General features: G+C 36.9%; 1 protein-coding gene across 1 annotated transcript in view; it reads right to left on the bottom strand.

Moving 5' to 3' along the window:
- SecS (Sec synthetase) overlaps nt 1-20074 on the bottom strand; it is a 118338-nt gene extending 98264 nt beyond the window's left edge. Inside the window, exon 1 of the mRNA XM_089095221.1 lies at nt 20033-20074. Coding sequence (XP_088951347.1) covers nt 20033-20046 — 14 coding nt within the window. The 5' untranslated portion in view covers nt 20047-20074. The remainder of the gene's footprint in view (nt 1-20032) is intronic.
- Between the last annotated feature and the right edge of the window lie 3335 nt (nt 20075-23409).

Here is a 23409-nt window from a genome sequence, read left to right as displayed (position 1 = left end):
GAGGAATTTCTGGAAAATCCCAAAAATAAACAATGCTTCATCGACCTACTTACTGAAAGACTGGCGAACTCAGGATGCAAAGTTCTACATGCTCAGGAGGATAACGATGTCTTAGTTGTACAAACTGCAGTCAGTTGCGCTGAAACTTCGTCTACCACTTTGATTGGAAGTTATAGCGTCCTATTAGTACTTCTGCTGTACCATACTCAGCATGATGCATGTGATATCTTTATACGGAAAAAACTAAATCGAAGTCACGGATAGGTGTACGACATAAGAAGAACCCAGAACAAACTAGGAACTAAAGTAGCAGAAAATCTACTCGTCTGCCACGCAATGTCTGGCTGCGATACGACATCCAGACTTCACGGCGTAGAGAAACCAGGAGTGGTTTCCTTGTCACTTAAAGATGGAATTTTTAAGGATGCTTGCAAGATCTTCATGACACATGGATCCAACCACCAGAAGATTGCCAAAGCTGGAGAGAAAGCTTTGTTCAGCATATACAAAAGGAAAAGCAATGAGAAGACCCTGAAGGATGTCCGGGTGCGAGCATTTACAGTGCTGGTTGCAAGTGCAAATGCTTTTGTTCAGGCAGAGTGGCTTCCACCGATTTTGGCTGCCGCAAAGTATCACTTTTACAGTTGCTATTTTCAAATAATGAAGTGGCAAGACACGTTAAATTCGATAAAGCCCGAAGAGTGGGGCTGGTGCCTCTCTTCTTCACGGAATATGACAGATGCTTCACCAGCACCGGAGAACCTACTGAAGATGGTGTGGTGCCAGTGCACCAGCGGGTGCGAGTTGCTCAGATGCAGCTGCCGTCGGAACGGTTTGCCCTGCAGATTTGCCTGCGGGGAGTGTAAAGGGGCGTTATGCGCTAACGCTTCCGAAAGACAGGATGAGGATGATAACGAAGACGAGCAGGAAGAAGAATTAGCTTTAGGTTGTGCTTCAAAATCAAAATGTTCTTGTGATTAATTTACCTGAGTTCTAAACTTTTTTTTATAACTGATTGATCTGAAGTTTTGATCTCGATTAAAAAGCGTTTTTTCAAGATATTATACTTAGCAACCCCTCATATTACAGGCCCCTTAGAGGTGGAAATGAGGTAAATAGTAAAAAAAAACTGCTTTTTGACCCCATTTTTGGCAATACGGTACTTTGTTTTATATAAAATGACCCTTTAGCCGCAGGAAACCGGCAAATAATGATCTGCGTACTTTACCCTCCCCCCGTTCCGTGAAGGTGAATATTGATACTGGGGTACGGAAAACTCGATTTCTGACGTCGGATTCAGATTCTTCATGCTTGATTTGATAGAAAACGGCCACTTAAACACAAAAATACGTCTAAATAGAAATTCTGATTTCCCCCCTTCTTTTACCCTTTCAAGGGAGATTTTGGGTAGGTGTGCATGGGGGATTCGGGGGATTTTTTTTGTGTGATTAAGCTGATTTTTCTGAACATTTGGTGTAAAAAAAAATTCTGTTGCAATTTCCCCAAGGTCAAACCGTATTTTTCCTCCACTAATTGTTTATTGGAAGAAAATATGCTACGAAATAACTTGTTTTATACTATTGCTGCATTTTCAATAACCAGTGACTTGACCAAGTTTCGGACCAATTGACTTTTTAGTTTTTTTTTTATCTTACTTAGAGACTTATCAGTTGCCATATGTTTCTTCCTCGCTTTTAGGAAAACTTGCAGTAGGGGAGTATGGGGCTGGTTGAGATGGGGGCAGGTTGATACAAAAATTACTTAAAATCTATGTGCATGCCTAGCCTTCAGCGGGCCATCGAAAACAATTCATTGTACCGGGACGCAACTTTATTGGTAGTTTCAGAGTTGTGAAGCAGTTTGTTGCTGTGTTATGAAAAGTGCTATTCGCCAATATCCGCGATTTGCACAAAATCCGAAAAATTATTAAAACGAATAACTCACATTTATGGTTGTTTGGTATTTGGTTTTAATTCTTATAATTTTGGCTTTTATTGAATTTTATTCATCTTTTAAGCTTTTGGTTTTTTCTTTGTTTTTTGGTTCTTTTCACATTGACTTTCCGCGTTTGTTTTTTGTTGTTTTATTTTCTTCGGCACTTTCCTTGGATACATTATTTCGTTTCGCGCTGAAGAAGAGAGGCGTTTGCCAGAACATAATTTGCACTTTACGGAACAAATATAAATGTTTTTACTTTTCTAACTTTAATGAATCAAATAATATTAACATTTTGATTACTAAATATCAGTATATGTATATGAAACTGACAATGCACATTCAGTTGTATTTTTTTCAGTAAAGTGCAGATTATGTTCTGGCCTTGCGAAGGCATGGGGGTTATTGAAGCGATAAAGCTTTCAATAAAAACCTTATATGCCCCCAGGACATAACTTACAACCCTTACCCTGAGGGCTGTGGGAGAGTGTCACCCTCAAAAATATAATTTCGGGACCTTTCAACTTCTTTGAACAAAATGGCTATTTCTAAATTTTGATTGTATTTGTTTGGATAAATGATGGGTGTGGAAGGGGTATTAGGTGCGTTCCAATCACTTTCGACTATTAAAAAAGGCACTCGCCATTTCAATTTCAAATCAAATGAGCCCTTTTTGAAGTTTCTACGACAACGCTTTCTATAAGAAACTTTATATGCCCCCAGGGCAGAACTTACATCCCTTGCCATGAGGGCTGTGGGGGAGTCATCCTCAAAGACTTAATTTTCAGATCTTTCAACTACTTTGAACAAAATGGCTATCTACACATCTTGATTGGATGTGTTCGGGGAAAAGCTGGGCGTGAGAGGGGGCTAGTTGCCCTCCACTCACTTTCGACTATTAAAAAGGGCACTAGCCCTTTGAATTTATAATCAAATGAGCCTTTTTTGAAGTTTCTACGACAGCGCTTTATATAAAAACCTTATATTCCCCCAGGACATAACTTACAACCCTTGCCCTGAGGGATGTGCGGAGTGTCCTCAAAAACATAATTTCTATCTGGAAATCAAGTACGCTGAACAAAATGGCTATCTCAAAATTTTGATTGTATGGGTTTGGGGAAATGGTGACGTTCAAGGGGTGTTAGTTGCCTTTTGATCACTTTTGACTGTTAAAAAGGGCACAGGCCACTCTAATTTCCAATCTAATGAGGCCATTTCGAAGTTTCTACGACAACTCCTTCGATACGAAGTGCCCTGGTCTAAAGAAAAAAAACATAAATAAATAATACATTGTGCCAACATCGTTCTTTACTTAGGCAGCGCGATTGCGCTGCTTATGATAATGGCTATCTCAAAATTTTAATTGGATACATTTGGGGAAAATAGGGCGTGGGGGGGGGGCTAGTTTTCCTCTGAGTACTTTTAATTTTAAAAAGAAACTCTAGCTTTCAATTTACAATCAAATGAGCTTCCTACGAAGTTTATACTACCAACCCTAACATTAGAATCTTATTAGCCCCCGGGGCATAACCTACAACGCTTTCCACCAGGCTCTGGAGAGTTGTTTCTACCCTGCAGTTATTGTCATCTGATCTTTGGACTTTTTTGAACAAAATAGCAATCTCAAAATTTTGATCAGATCTATTTGGGGAAAAAAAAGGCTTGAGGGGTGACTTGAGGATGGCACCTGACACTTTTGACTCTTAAAAAAGAGCCCTAGAGCTTCCGATCTCCCATTTAATTAGCCCTCTCCAAAGTTCCTACGACCACTCCTTCCATATAAAGTGCCCCTGGGAAACAAATAATAATAATCTTAAGGCCCATAATATTAAGGCTTAATAATATAATTATTTAAAGCTTATGGTCTATACTATAGGCACCGCTATAGCGTTGCCTATGATTACAATGTGAAAGTTTTTGGTTAGTGCTAGTCCTGAGTTTCTTGGTTGGTGTTTTTTAAGATTGGGCGCCATTTAGTTGGAATTGATTTTCGTCTACGACAGCTTGTATCAGTGGAACAATTTTGGTTCAAAATAAGTAAATCAATAATTCGCCTTTACCATAAGAGGATGTCCAGGCTGTTGAAAAGAAGAAGGAATGTAGATAAATAAAATTTAGGAAAGACTTCAGAATCTTACAGCATCTCAAATAAAAGTCTACTGAACTTCTCAGCCAAAGAATCTTACTGAACTGCAATGATTAAAGGACTTGGACAGCCGTTTCCTTAACTGTAAAAAATTTCCCTGTAGAAGATTATTCATTAACAGCTGTATAGTCAGTGATCCAGGGACCGTTATCTTACAAGGTGTGGCTCATATTCGCTGCAGTTGGTTTGAGGGGGGATACTAGGGTAATTGGGGGCGCTGATAACGAATATTGGGGTTCAAAAGTTCGCATGCGTATAGAACATGGTCATTTTATCCTATAAAGTCAAATTTGGCCTATAATGATGTCATACTGCTCTTGATTTTATTCACACAGTAAAAAAAACCGACATCTTTATAAACTTGACGTATTCTGAATTCTAAGAACAAACACTTTTACGTGTTATTTTTAGTTATTCTTCACAACCTTTACTTTTTTTGTTAACCCCTATTTAATTTTGTAAACAAGGTTTTTAAATATACTTTTTCTTAGTTTTTTCGATTTTTCTGAAATTTTCGCTAACATAACTATGTTTTTTTATTGATTTTTTTGAATTCTGCTCGTTATTACGAGTCAAACAATGTACCTCTTTTTTAAAAAATCTTAATCCTTGAGCAACTATATATTTTTTCTAAATAAAGTCACAGCTTTCAGAAATTAGCCCACAATGACCAGGTTTTTAAAATTTTTTTTTTTAGCTGTTAAAAAAAATGAAAACGAATCAAACTGCACATTATTCGAACCCTCAGAATGTCCTTTACACATTTTTAATAAAAGTCGAGACTTGAATCTGCAAGAATATACAAGCGTTTGAACAAGAGAACTATTTTCTTTAAATCCCAGGATAGCAGGGGCCAATGATCCAATCGTTTAAATTGGGTCAACGGCCACTGATGTAGTAGACGGTAAATGTAATGATCAGCTGAAAGTAAGGTTTAGACGACTACACACATTTTAATGTCAAAACAAATAAAAAATCAAATATTTAAAACTGAACATGAAATAGTGGGTCAAATCTCTTTTTCTTCTTCATCTTCGTCTTGGGACTCGTTCTGATTCGTTCTCTTGTCACAGTTGCAAAAAGAAAGCGATGCTAGCCCATGCGGCATCGCAGAAACTAGGTCTGGCTTTAGTTCATGATCTTCAATTCTCCAGCCCATATCTGTAGCCTGAGGTAAATCAATACAGGGCCTGCGGCTTTGGATCCAAATCAGTAACTGGGAAATACACCTTTTCAAATGAAGCAGAAACGAGATATCAGTTGGTGGTAAACGCCACAAATCCTCCAATCTTGAGTACAAAAGTGCTTGAAGATCGTTCAGACAAGTGAAGTAAGTCACACTTCTACCATACACTGTAATGACAAGCTGCTTACAGACGTTGACTAAACCATCACTTTGCGCAGATGATGGCTTCTTTGCAAGGGCTCGAACTTCATCACCTAAAAACCCTAATAAATTTTGAAGCCATCACAGCTCAAAAAAAACGGACCTTTCCAATTCCATACAGAAAGATTGTGGTGTCACTTCCACTCAAGCTGTTGACAAGCGGCAAGCCGTTTCAAAATGTTACTCCTAGTTTTTGTGCTACCGTATGAATAGGTATGCAGTAGGACGGAAACTTAACCCAGAGCTGCTAGAGGCCGAGACTAGCAAGATATTGGAAGTAGTATGCAGCTAGTAAGACGATATCAGTATCGTTGGCTTGTATTATCACAAGTTTGCTCTTTCGTCTTGCGGAAACTGCGGTGTGGTATAATATCCGAGTTTCTGTCTCCTCATAGCATCCTCATAGCATTCTGTCTTCAACAGAGCTTCCATGAGGCGTAACGGTAACAGCTCTTTTTTGACTCTCGAAACCTCCGACGACATGAACCATCAGACGGGCCGAAAAATTGTACTCCCAGACTTCGAAAAAATTTTTCAAGAGTCGAACTTTGGCTGAGAGAATACTGAGAATCCCGTCCCAGAGTGTTGCAACTTTGCTGGAGGAAGTGAAATGGCTGGAAATATTTACTTTAGGATCTCCTCTTCTTTCTCGACAGCGAGATACTTCCTTGAGGTTGAACGAGTAGTCAACGTGGGTTCTATCGTCACTAAGACCGTCATACCTGTCACCAACCAAACGGATAGACTGACAAGCTTCGGGTATGTTCCTAAGAATCCCATCGTAAACTCTTATTCCAAAATCTGCTAGTGTCTTATGACACCTTATGACACACATGACATCAACTATATAGCCAGATCGACGAGAGTCTTCAAAAAGTGTTGAAGAATAATTTTTGACCATGACTGCAAGCCAGACTATTTTAGAATGTAGTTCAAGGCTGTTGACTTTGTACCAGTACGTAGCTGAGGCTCCTTAAAACTTGCTGACAGTGCTCCAGGTGAGGCTGGATATGGCTCTAGCTCGTACTTTAGCAGATCATAGAGGGACAGCTTTTTTGTTGAGTGTTCAAGACGCAGAGCTTGTTTAAGCGGCTCAGTTTCCCCCAAAAAAATTTTGTGGCTCTTTCTTTTTTCCTTTTTTGGCAACAGAGGTGAAAGTTTGTACTATGCCAACTTTTATTTTCGTGGATGTCCCGTGAAGAAATGAGCTCATGGCTTCAAAGCCAATGTCTCAGAAGTTCAGCAGACTATTTGCTACGGCTTTTGCAGCTATATCCCCTATCATAAAGTTGTACACCTCTGTTCTCGTCGTCTTGAATGGGTTTCCAAGCAACTCTATTAAGTCCACAACCCGATTTTTACCTTTTATTGTCAGATTTGTAAACGCAGTGGTATCTTCATTATACTTTATTGCCTCGTCATCCATATTCAGGTTTGCTTTCAGCGATCTGATGACCGCTGCGAGAGATCGAAGAGCAACCAGATATTGATCCCTATAATTTTCATTCTTTGCCTCACCAAAGACATAAGAAGCTCTTTAATGACCTTTGATGTCCGGATTCACGGTCGACTATAAAGCCAGATCACATGCAATGCTGCAAAACGGCATGGTTGTTTTCCTAACAACAAAATTGCCACTTACAAACTCTCTGTGAACTTCTAGCGCTTTTTCAGGCAGGCGTAGCATTTCTTCTAGGTAGTTAAGCGCAACTGCGGCGTATTTATGTTTTCCGGGTGCGAAAAAAATCGAAATCTTCTCTTTTGTGGTGTTTAAGTGTGATCCCTAGTCCGCAGCTGTTTCAGCATAAAGATAGTCGTTTCCGGTACGGATAAGATCTAAATAATTGATCCAGAGGCTATGATTCCCTATGGTAGATCTGGACTCATTGTGCTTCGACAAAAGCGGAGCAATGCTAGCCAACGCATCTCCTATCTGTTTAAATGCTTCAGAACTAGTTGTACCAACATGGTGTGTCTAACGCAAGACAACTGACACCCTCTAAAATCGTTGTTGCCGGGATCCTTACCTTTAGTTACCAAATCCTTTCCTTTTATGTCGTAGTTTCCAGTATTTTATGCAATAGTCAGTGATCCAAGGCTCGCTATCGTTCAAAAAAAGAGAGGGGGTGGCTCATATCAGCCGCAGTTGGTTTGAGTGTTGATGCCGGCGTAATCTAAGGTGCTTAAAACGAATATCGGGGTGCACATGCTCGCACTAATGTAGAACTTGACGATTTTAGCCTATAAAGGAGAAATTAGCCTTTTAGAGCTAAGTACTTTATGCAACTAAAGCCCGATATGTAAGATGCTCAGATTTTTTTTTTGCTGTGGAAACCGAATTCACGCATGCGATCGCAGAACGAGGCATCTGTTGTTTTTTTTTTGTTATTTTCTTGGTAAAAAATATTAGTTGTATAGAATGTAAATAAATTATTTTATTCAAAAAGAGTGATCTATCGTTTGGTGAAACAAAAATTATAGATTGTGTTGATAATATAATATAGAGTTAAACGCCACTATTCAGAAAATTTTCTTTTTTTTGGGGGGGGGGGATTGTCTTGTTCAAACGCTTATATATTCTTGCAGATTCCAGTCTCGACTTACTTTTTGTTAACAACATGTAAAGGACATTCGGACGGTTCGAATGATGTGCAGTTTGATTCGTTTTCATTTTTTTTTAACAGCTAAAAAAATTTGTAAAAAAAATGGTCATTGTAGGATGATTGCTGAAAGATATGACGCTATTTAGAAAAAATAAATAGTTCTCAAGAATTAATATTTTTTGGAAAAAAGGCAATAATTTTGACTTGTAATGAAGAGCAGAATTCAAATAAAGCATAAGAAAATATAATTATGCAGGCAAAAACTAGCGAGCTAGAATCACGAACAACTCGGTAGATAATATAGATGGGGCAATTCAAAGCAAGGGTTCTCATACATTTGCTCTGATGAAACAGATTGTGTAGAACTAGTGTTATGGAGATGTGTTCATGATGAGAGCGAACGGTAAACAGCTTTAGCATTTACTGTAGGAACTGTTCAATTAATTCAGCCAAATCATCAAGTCCCCATATGAATTGTATTGATATGGATGTGGCAATAGCTTTTATTTGATCGCAGGAATCTTGTCAAATACTATAGAAATAATAAATTTCCTTAGGTTTTTCCAAAAACATTTTATTACAATTTTGAATTATTTTAGCTAAAAGTGTCGTTTTCCCAGACATTGATGGGCCACACAGAAACGATCTGAATGATGTTTTAAATTGACACATACTGCTGCTGCTGTTGACAACAGTCGGAATACAACTAATTGTAAATCATACTTGTCCAATGAATGAGTAGTAATAATAATTTTCCCATAGATCTATCTACGTTAACAAGAACAACAAAAACAGCATTTCATTCATTTATTAACATAAAAACACTTTTATGTTCAACAAGAACAACATTATTAACAAAAACACTTTTTTTTTGTTCAACAAGAACAACAACTCTATTTGTTCAACAAGAATATTTATTGAACAAAAACACTTGTTCAACAAGAACAACAACAATATTTATTAACAACAACAACAACATTTATTTTCAAAAACACTTTTTTGGTTCAACAAGAACAACGCTATTTGTACAATAACATTTATTGTCATAAAAAACACTTTTTTTGTACATGAAGAACAACACTATTTGTACAACAGCACTATTTGTACAACAACATATTTACATAAAAACAACACGAATATGAATAGCACAGTTGAACACTTTGAATTTAAAAGATACCCCCCCCCCACCCCCGGGAACCACGGGGCGAAGGCCGACCGCAGGCGGGACCCACCTCCCCCCGGGAACCGCTGTGGAAAAACTGTATACAATAGTCGCCGTCGCTGCTGTAGCAAGTTAGGTTAGGTTTGAGCATTTAAGTTAGTTCATGAAAGGTTGAGTTAGGTTGGGTTAGGTTAATTTAAATTATCCAGACCAAGTTGGTTGCGACAGTATACACGTTCAACCCGGTCTGAAATTCGATAGTGGCCGTGGGGGAGTACACTTACACCATTCTCGAGCACAAAGACTGTCGGATATACATGACATGGCATTGTTTTCTACTCTAATAGTATAATTTTTATACTGCAGAGAGTGAATTGCAAGCACTTGTGCTCTCGGCACTAGACTACTCTCTACACAGGTTCTGCAGACGCTCATGTTGAAATTGTTCTATACAAAATGTGTAGGCACCCCTTTACACGCCTGTTTTACATCTTTGTTGTGAGTTTCTACGCAATAAACTTTACGACCCGGAAACACCCCGTTGGATATCAAACCACTCCCCGTCTCTGATTTTAACATGAGTAGCTGATTGGGGGCTTGACGTTTCACCAACTCGAGGTAGAGGGATGCATTCCAGTTAGTGAAATCCATCCGCGAGCTGATGTGTTCCCCATTTTCTAGATCTCTCAATAATTCCCCGGTTTTTACTTTTAACAGCAGAGAATCTGTAACCCCATAATAAACTTGAACCTCCCCCTCCCTTGGCCATTGTACCTTGCACATATTGTAAAAAAAGGACAACATGAGCTTTTTGGAAATTTCAAGTACTGAACTACCTCCCGCTATATTCTTGTTCAGTACCACATTTCTCTTTTTCCTGTGTAGAAGAACCATGCTTGTCTCTCTGCTCGTGAACGATGTAAAATTGGGGTCTGCAATAATTCGTGCACATTCTCGGGAGTCAGTCACGACGTCACAACGGGATCTGTTCCGTAAGCTTTCACACATTTTGCCAAACGCTGATTTTAAAATGAGCTTGTACATTTGCTTTTCTACTTAACTTTTTTCCCGAGAGCGTTTATCGACATAGGTATCGATAAACGTCTTCAAATAAGGTTTTTGACTGAATTGCAGGACCCTATGTATTTTGGTGATCTTTAAACAGTTGTTCACCATCCAGCGTAAAAGCACATGGTGAACAACGATATTCTGTTTAGGGTCTAAATCTGCAATCATTTTCTTCTTGGAGGGGGTCCAGTGCATCCCCATATCATCAACCAATGATCGATTATATGGGCTCATTGAGTCCTTTGTCACTGGTCGATTGATACAGAGGAAAACAAAATCTTTGACAGAATCATGAAGCGCCAATGGAATGTAACCGTCAATTTCAATGAACCATCCTTGTGGCCCATAGTCCTCTACGGTGTGAATGTCGGGATCTCACAAGGATTCTCAAGCTATTTATAGTTTCCACATGGCAAAGAGTAGTGAGACATTGCCGAGGGGTACAGTGAGTTCATTTCAAGGAAAACTGCATTGGACTTTACACCAGTGTCTTGCCCACTTGGATCTGTCGTTAAAACGTGATCTCCATGAAAAACATACCCCCCTCATTGATCTTTCTAGGAAAAGGTGTTGATCTACATCAGTGATCAACCCTATTTCTTCCCTAATAATTTTTCAAAGTCAAGTCCATCACCAAATGTGGTGTTGAAAAATAATAGCCTATATCTAGTCTAGACTCCGGCACCGCGCCGGCGGATCGACCGAATACCGCCGACGAGAGGCCCGGTCGAATGCCGCCGAAGTATCGTAACGCCGCCGGCGCATCGAAGATACGCCGCAGCCGGCAGAGGCGGCGTCGTTCGGTCGACTTTAAATTATTTTTGCGGCAATTCTTTATTGCGTCAACCACAAAGTCGGAGCTTTTCCTTCTCGTGTGGTTTAGTATTTCAATTTTCCTGATCAGAAATCAAGCAGGGCTTGCACTATCCCCGAATTTTGCGTATTTCCCTGAAAATCTATGCGTAACCCCGAAAAAAAATTTGGTTCCCCGAATCCCCGAAAATCCCACAATCACGGTGCTACCCCTAGCGATTTATCCCCAGTGACTTTCCCTGCCAAATATTACTTTGCATACCATAATTCTTCACAACTATCTTGTTCGTTAATTTTCATCTCTTTTGTTACTTCGCATAAAAACCAGACAGATGCAATATGCTATTGCAAATATTGCAATATACACAGTTCTTCATATGTTCGACAAAAAAAAGCATTGTCTTTATGAAATGAGTTTAAATCATTTCGAATGCAGTTTCACAATCGCTATTTATTACATCATTCGTAGTCAAGAATTTTATTTTCAAGTTGAATTGAATTATAGAACGCATTCACTACTATACAGCTTCAGCCTTTTGTTGGATTTCGAAATTGACAGCCGACAGATTGTTTCTACAGCTGAATTGTAAGTTTGCAGATTTTTTTTTTTTTTTTTGCTGTTTTTATATAAGATTTTCTTAATGTTTAATACTCAATTATTGAACGCCTTATAGAAAATATAATCTTCTTTCTAGAACATTTTTACCCCCTGCCCCCCCCCCCCCAAAAAAAAACCTTCGATTGAGGCAAAATTTAGCTAAAGACTAAGCTATGTACAAGGTTGGGGAATTAAAGATTGAACCGAAAGCTACCCCAAAAATATGACTGATAAATAAATTGTAAATTATTGCCTATAGGGGGAGGGATAGGGGCTATCATTTTTAAATGATAATACCTCATTTATTTTTTTTGAAAGCAGGGATGCCAAAAAGATAATTATTTTTTACATTTAAAGTGGAGACGGAAGAAAATGATATCAAATTCCCTGGAAAACCATTGAAATATTTTGATAGACCCAGGGCCCCCCATAAGGACTTGTTCATTGTCTTGAGTATTTTGCGATTTCTCATAGGCTACTGGCCTTGTTTGGCTTTTGTGTGTGCTCCCTTTTAATTAGATTCTTTGTATCTTATGGAATGCCATGGCGAATCCATCACTCAGTTTTCCAATAATTTGAGGTATATCTGCATAATTTCGACATTTTTGTTGTTGTTCTTGTACCCCTTTACTCATACCCTCTATTTCTTTTCAAGGAACACTAAGCTGTTTAACGTTATTTTGCGTGTTTATTTGAACCAAATAGTGACCTAGTTAATTATTAAGTAAATTATTTTTCTAATTAAAGCTGAGACGGTATCCTATCAAGGTGGTATCCAGAGGGGGGGGGTAGGGAGGTATTACATTTAAATAATAATAATAGCTCGAAATTTTATTTATTGAAAGCAGGAATCCCAAAAACTTGATTTTTTTTAATTTAAAGCAGAGACGGCATCCTATCAAGGTGGTATCCAGAGGGGGGAGGGGGGTATATTCCTCGGCAGTGCATTCACTGTTGGTGAGTGAATTATATGAAGCTTCAATTGGAGGTAGTTTCTCCTCGCCTAACCAAGCGCCAGAACAGTAATAGTCGTATGCATATACACCTTTACAGATCAGTAGGTCGTACATTTCACTTTCTGGAAAGGGCTGTTTAAGCAAAGGAAAACTATCAAAATTGTCGCTTTGCTGCACTTGAATCAATTGACTCGATGCCTTGGGGAAAAAACTAAATGAGTCTAGAAACCTGATTTTATTCCAGAACGTATGCCCTTTATTCACTACCTGCCATTTCAACTCGAGAAGTACCAACTTCGCAGGTGATTTGGGGATGATGTTATTGGTAAATGAATTGTTTACCCATGGACTATCTACTCCCCCTCCCTCCCTGTGCATACATGCCAAATCCGGTAAAATAAATTTTAAATCATAATTTGCGTTGTGAATGAAAACCGGTATAAAAAACTGCTGGCTTACATTCATATTGCATGATTGATGTGCTACCCCTCTAACATTACTACCCCCTGGTGGTATTTCCTGCCACAAGTGATTGTGGTCTCTGACTTTCCCGTTCCCCCCTCTTTTCTCCCTAGCCCCCTCTTCAAACTCCCCCTTACAAACCCAGCATATTTTTTGATTTTTAATCGCGAGACGATCCTCTGCAGAAAACAACATTGGGCAATGGGTATTTCTCAAATGAGAAATAGCGCCATTTGCAGTGCATATTAATTTGGTCAGTGCCATGACCATGCACTCGTCCTCAATACAACGTTTCGACTATTTCTAACAACTGCTTAGTGTTAGAGTTATCTCTTTGCGCATGGGCGTAGGAAACCGCAATAGCTTGATGTTCTTTGATTTGATTTGGAATTCGAGAATCGTTCACTTCCACTACCTTAGCTTCAAAATCCAAAGAGCTTTTATTGCTTTGGAGGAGAGTATTTTGGAAATTTTTAAAACATAAAATGGCTCTATCACCTGAAACTGTTTCGACTGACTGGTAGCCATGCAGTCTACAATGATTCATATGATTCAGTAGTTTTAAATCACTAAGAAATCAAGACAGGCATGTCGGAGAGTAGAAACGTGTCCCTATTTTCTTGCCCACCCCCAAAATTCTACTGATGTCTGTAATTGGGTTAAAATGGCCAATTGCATTGGGGTCACTAGGTGGTATGTACAACAACCAAACCCAGTGCTTCACCAATTCCATTGAAGTGCCACTTACTGGGAACAAGACCTCCTTTTTATTAGAACGAGCCCCATCCTCAAACTCGGTTTCATACTGAACCACAGTAACGCCGATATTTAAATGAGCATTGGCCCTTTCAAAAATATCAATGGACCTGAGTGTTACTGGGTATTTTCCCTCTAAACAAGTGAAACCTACAGTGGAAAAATCGGACCCTACCTTCCCATGTGCAGCCTAATGTTCTAAATTTTTCTTTGAAGCGTCACGTGCTAGGTGCTCGAAAGCTGACATGAGGAAAGCATACATGAAAGATTTTGACATGTTTCAAAACAGATTCGTTGAACGCCCTTGCATCCCTCTAAATCTGGATTATATTTTAAAACTATTGACCTCTCCCCCGCCCCCCTGTCCCTACCCTGGAAATAAAATCTTTTTTAAATTTACAAATATTTACGCTTAAATTTTCAATAAAAAGAACCACTGATCCACTCTCATTCTCATTATAATTTTCGAGATGCGTAATAATATGGCCTACCCAATCCATAAAAAACTGTTTCGTAATTTTCAAATGCGGGTAGACCACTAGCGTCTCGGTATGTACATAATGATAATAAACCTCACTTTTACCCTCATTTAAATAAAATACCTTTAAATCAATTGAAACCTTATTAACCTCCCTACCCCCCCCCCCACACAAACAACTGAATCTGGTTTTCTAACAGTGCATGAATTTTATCTACATATTCATGGACAATTTCTATAGGGTCAAATACAAAATTCCCCCCCATAAGTGAATTAAATGGATCCCCCAAAAGTCGCAGTGTAGACAACTATTGTATTCAATATCGAATTTGACAACCGGAAGTCTGGAAATGTAATAAATTGTGTTTTGTCACCCTCTTGTATATTATCACCACCCCCTCCACCACTTTGTTCAATAATAGGGCAATGAGAAACTATTTCATTTGTTTCAACTTTGTTCGTGTAATCACTGGGGGTAAGGTTCACTGTTAATTGCCTTTTAAAATCGTCTAAAATTTGCATAGTATTCCAATTGAGTAAAGGCAAGTCCCCCTGCTTAACTGTTCTAGTATCTAAATTAAAATAATTACTTAAAAAGTCATCGATATTGTCAGGTGTTTCATTAACGATACCTTGCCATTCACTGATTGGTGAATTGTTGCGAAACTCCATTGATGTTTCTTCTTTTTCTTCAACTGATGAGGACGGCGACAAGGAATATGGAACCAATGTAATCTATAAAAGAAAATAGCTTATTTTCAAAGTGTCTAAATCACCATTTTTTTAAAATTGGATTATTATTTACATGTGCTTAGTAGCATTTGCATAATTCACTGCTTTATATATCCTGAAAGTTCCACTTTAATATAAGATATTTACAATCTATCACATGACATAGTAGGTTTTGATTTTGTTCAAACAATCCCTCAAAAAAAAGATTCATATTAATAATCTTTATCTGCTTTGAAAAAAACATGATTTGAAATGGATAGCCTAACTCGTTCCGATAGAAAGTTGTTTTTTAAGAAATTTGTAGAGTCAAGATTAAACTTTCGTTTACATTGCAATAGAAATTACCATTTACCCTACTATGACCAGAATATAGTGCCTTTTTGGCTTCACTAACCTAATTTAGCAGGGTGAATGCATGCAGTTGACATGATTCAAAAGGGAGAACATTACATTTCTTTTGGGAGAAAAATGTCTTTTAATATCTCTGACACACTTTTACAATGTTGAAAAATGGCAAAAAGAAAGGCCTAAAAAAGTTGGAAGACATAAGTAGATATTTCTGTAACCAGGTAGAAAGTAGGGGTAAAATGCTAAAATTTCCAAATTCTGGCTGCACTTGGGTGCCAGATGGTCCTGGTAGCGCGTGTTGGAGGGCAGCCTCATGAACTTGAGTAGACGGGACTGGTCATGAAAACTCGGGCAACGCATGTTGGAGGGCAAGCTCACAATCGTGTATAGGTGGTGCTGCGGCATTGAAAGCAGTCATTCACTCTCTTTTTGGTTTTCGGCCTGGCTGTATTGTTGTCTGTGCAGATGAAGCTTGGGCAGTGCAGAGCTGTAGGGCATCGGACAGCGACCATATTGTATAACTGAGGCCCTCACAGGGGTTTTATCTTGGACCCTAGCTCTCTTAGTGGGAGGCGGCGGGTATTTGTCGGAATCATCCTTAAAAAAAGAAGAAAAAATTTAGAATAAAAAAATAATTCACCTGTTAGAGAAGAAAAACAGAATTTATTGTAAGGCATAATTTTGTCTAGAAAGCATTTGTCTCAAAGAAGCCCCTCCCCTCCCTTTTCAGTAAAGTAAAAAGTAAAAACTTGCGACAGTCAGAAATGCTCCTATTTTTACCATTTAGAGAAAAAATTAAATACATTCCGTGTTGGAAATAAACCCGAAAAGCATAGAAATCCTATTTTTACCATTTAGAAAATAAAACAACATATAATTTAAAGCAAAAAGAGCTAAGGTGTGTTTAAGGTTAAAAAAAACTAGCATTATTCTTTAAGACCAAAAGCTGCATCAAATCCAGGCCAGTTATTTAAAATATGGATCTCAAAATATCCAGCCATAAATAAGGTATAATTAAAAGCTAACCAAACACTAAACTTCAGGGTTATATATATATGAAAGGTAATTTATTTCGTCGAATCAGTGTCTACATAAATTGCACGCTGGTGAGCACAAGCAACAATCTCTTTTCAGTTTACGCGAAGTAACAGTTTGTTTTCACCTTACAACGAAGCTGTTAGAACCGAGGCATTGCCCCCTCCCCCTTCCCCATATAAACACTGAGTACTCAAAATGGAAGACATTACATTTTCCATATTAAAATATTTATTTTAACTAACACCTCTCCCCCTTGCAATTCAAAGGATTTACTGTCGCTAATTTGACCAAAAAGAAGCATCTTTTTAGTGAAACCAATGTAATGCATAATTCCCTGGTTTCGTAGATACCGGATGACCGTTGACAGGATGCGATAATTACCCCTATTTAAATCTTTGCAGAAATGATAAAAGTTAGGTTGACGGCTTAAATGGAAAACGGCATATTAATAGCAAAGGGTTGACAGAAGTCAGTTGACACTTATAGGTAGAAATATAGAAACCAAGAATTTATCGAAAATGATAATTATTTCCAATGAAAGAATTAAAGTCATTAACGGGGGGGGGGTCGGGGGGTTTACATGGTAAAAAAGCATATTTTACGCTTTCTAACGACTATAAACAACGCATAGTGGAGTTTGTGTTGGAGGGGGGGGGTTACCTGAATTTGAATATACTGGAGGGGGACTATGTAAAATAATTTTATTTCGAAATAACCTAAGAAAATTTACTAAACAGAACTCACATTATAAATCATTGTAGATAAAGTTTCCTTGTCAGTAATATTTGGTGCTCTATCCATGATGGCTTGAGACTATATGATAATTTAACCTCAACGCATATCCGTTATATACAAAATCTCAAGGGCAAATTGTGATGTAATGGGAAACCTTGCGTAACACCTTGATTGGCTTAGAAACAGACATATGATCTTATCCCGGTAGCGGATGAAAAAAAATTTGGAAACAACAAACGAATTGACCTAGAAAGAGGTGTGATTGTCCCGTTAGACTCGATAAGCCAGCAGTTTTTGATGTGAACTTATGTTGACATCCAAGGAAACAACAAACAAATTGAACTTGAAGCAGGTTTCATTGACCCTGTACTACTAAACTCGATTCATAATCCAACAATTGCAGTTTACTTTCAAGAAACATTTAGCAATGTTGTTGAACTAATGTTGACATCCATCGAACAGTGAGAAAACCCATGAAAAACAATCCTCAGTGAGAAAAAACATAAAAAAATGCATAAATTATGTCCTGTTACACTCAATTATAGATGGCAGCACTTGTGTTCGTTCAGGAGTCAATAGGGCCTCCCTACTTGTGTTAGACCCCAATTGAACAATTAGATTTTTGATTCAATAAATTAATGAATTTAAAGATAGAAGCAAAGATTGTTTGTAATAAAATGTGAAAGCTCGTGTTTCCCAAAGTAACGGAAAATATTAGTGACAATAGGGCATGTAGTAGATATAGTTGATATTTTCTAGTTTAGCCATACATTTTTGCACTAACTGCAATTACTAGAAAGTAAAAATTCATACACTAGTATGTGATAGTGTATACATAATTTACATAACCGAGTTGGCGAACAGTTCGGGTAAATAAGAAGTGACTTTAAGAAAGGAGTGAGCCGGCTCAGTATAAACGAAACTCTAAAAACGAAATTTTGATATCAATAGATGAATCAAAATAATTGGCTTAATATGATGATTCCAAATGTATAAGTTTCATTAAGTTTAGTCTTACCCATCAAAGGCTAAGAGCCTGAAAAAATTTGCCTGATTTCCAAAAAAAGAAAGAAATGTCCCCTAAAAGCCATAAAATTACTTGAAATTCACACCAGCTTACCAGAAAACCCACACTACTGTAGAGGCTTCAAGCTTCTACCCGCAAAAATGTGGGATTCTGTATTTTTTGCAAGAAGAAAGATCACCAGTGGTCCTAGAATATTGTAACCCAGCTAACACAGCTCAATCAAACGAAAATTAAAAGTTCTTGTGCTCTTTTTAAGTGCCAAAAAGATTGGAGGACAACTAAGCCCCCTCTCATACCACTTTGTTCTCAAAATCGTTCGATCAAAACTTCGAGATTGCCATTTTGTTCAGCATAATTGAAAGACTAAATAACTATGCCTTTGGAGATAACATCCACCAAAGCCCCTGGAAAAAGGTCTTCAAGATATAAAATTTGCCCATTGTTTACGTATAGTATTTGTTATTGGGAAGCATGCATACATTTTTCGGGTGGGGAGACAAATTTTGCTAGGTGAATTTTTCATGGGGTGAACTTTCCTTAGGGAGGGAATTTTCTAGGGGGAGAATTTTACAGGGAAAAGTTTCTAGAATGTCTATACGAAATTCTTCTTATGTCTTGCTCTTTCTTTGTCGAATCAGTTTTACGCGTCGAGATCTTCAGGGTAATTTTTCTAAGGGTAAGATCTTCCTCGGATTTTTCCGAGGAAGTGGAACTAAATTTCCTGGCATTATTTAGAAAACGATCTGAAATTAAATATAAAAAAACAAGTTATTCCAATTGAAATTAAGGGACAACATTAAAACTTTAAACGAACAAAAATTATTACGTATATGAGGGAACTGCCCCCTCCTCAACACCTCGCTATTTACGCTAAAGTTGGAATTTTGTCCCAATTCTTTAAGAACGACTCCTGCAACACAAGGTTCGTTCATTTAAAACATTAAAAAGCTTTTTTAAAAGTACTAAGAAACTTTAGCTTAAAGAGCGACGTGCTGAGAAGGGGACAATCCTCCTCACATACGTAATAATTTCTGTAATTTACACATTTAACAATCTTCATATTTCGTACGTGTGTTACCAATACTTTTTGTTTGTATGAGCTCAGCCCCATCTAGTCAATTTACACCCGCTTGTTATCATATTGCGATGTCTTTTTTTACTCAGTTTAACATTTGTTACAAATACTAATTGGATAAAATTAAAGCTTTAATTTGCATTAATTAAAATTCACAATAATTATATGATTATATTTAAATGTTACTAAAATTATTTATTAGACACTAAATAATTGCAAGTAATATAAAAACATAACACTAATTTATTAAATAAAAAAGAATAATTGAAATGACTAAGTTTAAAATTAAAAAGAAACATGGACGTAAAAAATATAATGTGGAGATTTTAGTTTGTTTCAAGTGATGGAATCGTGGAACGGTTTCCCTTAGGGCAGGGAGTAGGAAAGTGAAACATTTTATTATAGAACCGACGTGAGGTTCTGTTTGAGAATAAGAAGCAGTGACGACTCTGCACTTTGTGTAGAAAAAGTGTAATTTAGTTTATTGGCGTCCACGTTTTGATGCTTCTCTTAATTTCAACTCAAGAAAAAAATATATAAAAACTATTGAAAGAACAATATAAACAACCACAAGGAAAAAACACTAAGAAATATGTTTGAAAAAGTATAATCCACTTAAACCAAAAAAAACGCGGGAAATTGAAACTGCTCAAAACAAATTCGTCATAACGAGAAAATGACTTACTAAAAATCTTGCTCTTGTCCTTACTTACCTTGTTTTGTTCATTTGTGAAATATTGTTTGCAGAAGACAACTCATATAACAGATGACACATCAATTTTTCAAACCTGCATAACCAGTATACTTCCTGACACGACGAGAGGCTTCGGCTTTCACATGCATCTGCAAACATTTCTCTTCCTATTAATGACTTATCTTCTACTAGGAACAATTAGTCCCTCCTTGTGATTTATAAAGTAAGTAATTTAGTAAGTATAACCAGGAATATTAGAAAAATGAAAGCGGATAAAAAAAAAGAAGAAAAAACTACAAGGAATACAAATAAAAGCACAAAAAAGAAGAAAAAACATCACTGTGTCAAATATATCCACACTATGCCCATTTTTTCTAGATCAGGAACAGGGTTGCCACCCTAGCCTTGAATAATTTACTAAATCTGAAAGAAAAAATTTACTAAATCGCATCCGTTTTTACTTAATGCTCCAAAAAAAATTTTGCGCGTGCGCCGGTAGCCGAACACGCACCCTCAAGCATCGATTTTTAGTATAGAAGGATAATCAATAGGATTTCCATAATCTTTTTTCCTTTTTTTCCTTTTTCTTTTTTTTTCTTTTTCTCTTTTCTTTCGTTTTCATAGTATGGTTGAAAATTCCAGAAAACTATAAGTTCAAAAATTCTTTTTTTTATAATTTGGATGTACTTCTGGATAGGCTTCATATTCCAGACACGGTGTATCCAAGACGTCAAACAATAGTCTGGAATCTTAGATTCTGGAAATCCTGTTGATGAATCCCGGCTTTAAATTTATCAATGGTCTTTAGGTAATAAAATTCGGATATATTGAAAAATTAAAAAACAATCAATGAAGAAAAACAGCTACAACTCATATTCACGAAGCAATTCAGGCGATGGAGTACTTAGAATCTGAGGTGTGTTTGAAAGTGACGGCTTTTGAAATTTGTCCCCCAGTTTCCGTTTTTAGGTTTGAAATCTAAACCCTTCAATTTTGCATTTTTAAGACGAAATTTGCCACTTTTAAAACACTAATTGGGCTGGTCTTTAATAAGGGATAAGCTGCTTACAAAGATTTCTGGCAAATTTTAAAGCAAATAATTTAGGATTTTATAAATGATTTTTTTCCTGGTTTTTTTCTCGTTCGCATTCAAAGGAATCAAAAACCAATACAATCTTTGTCACTTCAAAACGAAATGACATAATCGGCTACCAGTTTAGTTGTAACTATATGTAAATTAAAAAGAGCACCATAAATTGGACTAGGGCTGCCAAGAAAAAGAATTAGTTTAAAAAAATAACATTGTGCTAATAGTCTTCAGGTCGGGCAAATAATACAAACTGAAAAGTAAGAAAAAAATATGTAGTCATAATTAAAAAAATTGCAGTTAAAAGGCTTTAACGTCCTCGGCCTCATCCGAATTTAAAGTATCCACTAGTGTCGAATTCTGGCTGAAGGGATCTACTTGTTTCCATTTCTTGATAACCCGAGTCAAATTTCTGGGGATCACCCAGTAATGTACTCTACATGACGACCTGAGAACAAGTTGCTTCGTTTTCATCAGGGACGAAATACTCGAGACATTAGTAGGAGAAGGGGTCCCACTCCGGTACGAAGTGACGTCACAACCACAAGCCCATTGAATACTACCAGGAGTGACATCACGACTTCTGGGAATTTACCTCGAATTTACACAATATAATTTGTCGAAATCTAACTGCATAATATCTGTTTTGATAAAATTTTACCTTGGAACATTGTATATGTCGTTTGCGCTTCAAGCCTATGATATCAGTTCTTTTAAAACCATTGAGGAATAAACACTATATTAAATGGAGCATATTGATGTTATTGCTACGCAAATTAATATCGTAAATTTTATTTTTGTAAATAATTAATTTGGATATTGGGTACTATTGCATTATATTGGAAACACATGAAAAAAAAGACAAGTTTACTTAATAAAATAAAGAATGGATGGGAAATACTTTAGAAACAAATTTGGGGTATATATTTGCACATTGTGAGGGGAGGGGTGGAGTTGCGTAAAGCATATATTAAATGTAACCCTACTGGCATTTTTTTCTGAACAAATTAATCTATTTGGGGTGTAGCCTAGCAGTGAAAATGTCGTTTGATGTAAATTTTAGGCCTATAAGCTGTGTGTGTGTGTTAACAAGCTTTTTCTGTCTAATTATAGGTCTATACAGTGGGAACATGCTATCAAGCCTCTATTTCTAGGGTTTATAATATCTCGAAGGTTTTATAATAGAGAGTCTATAGCATAGCCTAGACTAGCAATGAGATTTATCCACGCTTAATTCTGTTTTAGAAACATAATTTCTTAATGCTTATTGACCATCTCGTAATGGTTAATGACTGCAAAAAATCTTTATTTCAACTTATTTCAGTTTTAGATCTAATATTCCGATAGTATATGAATGGCTTTCATTCAACTTTGATAAACTCGAAACAAGGAAAAAAATATTTTAAACATAATCATTAAACTTTTAAAAACCTCATCGAATCTTAATGACAAAGTGCCTTTTGCATGAACTATACAAGATATCAAAATATTTTTTTTACATTCCATAATCTAAGAATAGTTATCTTCGTTAGAGAGAGATTGACTTTTAAAACCAGTTCAACCTTTTGAACTTCGTTTTCATAAGAGTAAATATTTTTTTTGCATTAATATAGAAGATAGGGACGGGTTGTGTAAAAGGGGGGGGGGGATTTTTTTTTCACTATGGCATACATAAAAAAAAATATAATTTAATTTCTTTTTAAAGATAATTTTGAAGAATGTGTTGCTCTCCCTGATAAGAACGCCCGGATTCAGGATGAGAATCACTTACGTCCTTCAGTAATTAAATGCGCCACATCTTTTATGTCACATATACAAGGCGTGAATACCATCACTGACAATACAAGACCCTGTATACACGAAAGCTAACTAACTAAGGAAATGATGGCCTTGCAAGGAACACTTAATGTAAGTTTTAAATTTATCGATATTTTCGCTAAGGATTTTTCTCCCAATGGGGTTAGTCAATTTGAAGGACAAGGATTGCCCTTTACTAACATTTTATTCCACTGAACTATTTGAACATTAAAAAACGAAAGGAAAAAATGTACACGCATTGAATTTAAGGACCATGTTATAATTTCTGAAGGGGAAGGGGAGACAGTAAACTAACCAAATGACACTATATGCACACAGATATTGCTTCTGCTAATAAGTGTTCTTGTGTTTTTTTTGGGCACTATTGTCAACTGAATAACATCAAATAGAAAAGTGATATGTGCATGTCAAATCACGTTTGACATGGGTTAACACTACCCTTCAATTATTACATCAAGAAGAGCTATAATTCTAAATCAAACCTTTTCTAA

Source organism: Artemia sp. Qi Xiang Cuo, chromosome 10 (genome assembly GCF_049724085.1).
Source record: "Artemia sp. Qi Xiang Cuo chromosome 10, ASM4972408v1, whole genome shotgun sequence".
Lineage (NCBI taxonomy): Eukaryota > Metazoa > Arthropoda > Branchiopoda > Anostraca > Artemiidae > Artemia > Artemia sp. Qi Xiang Cuo.
Note: the sequence above shows the minus strand (reverse complement) of the source record. Positions and strands in the feature narration are given on the sequence as shown.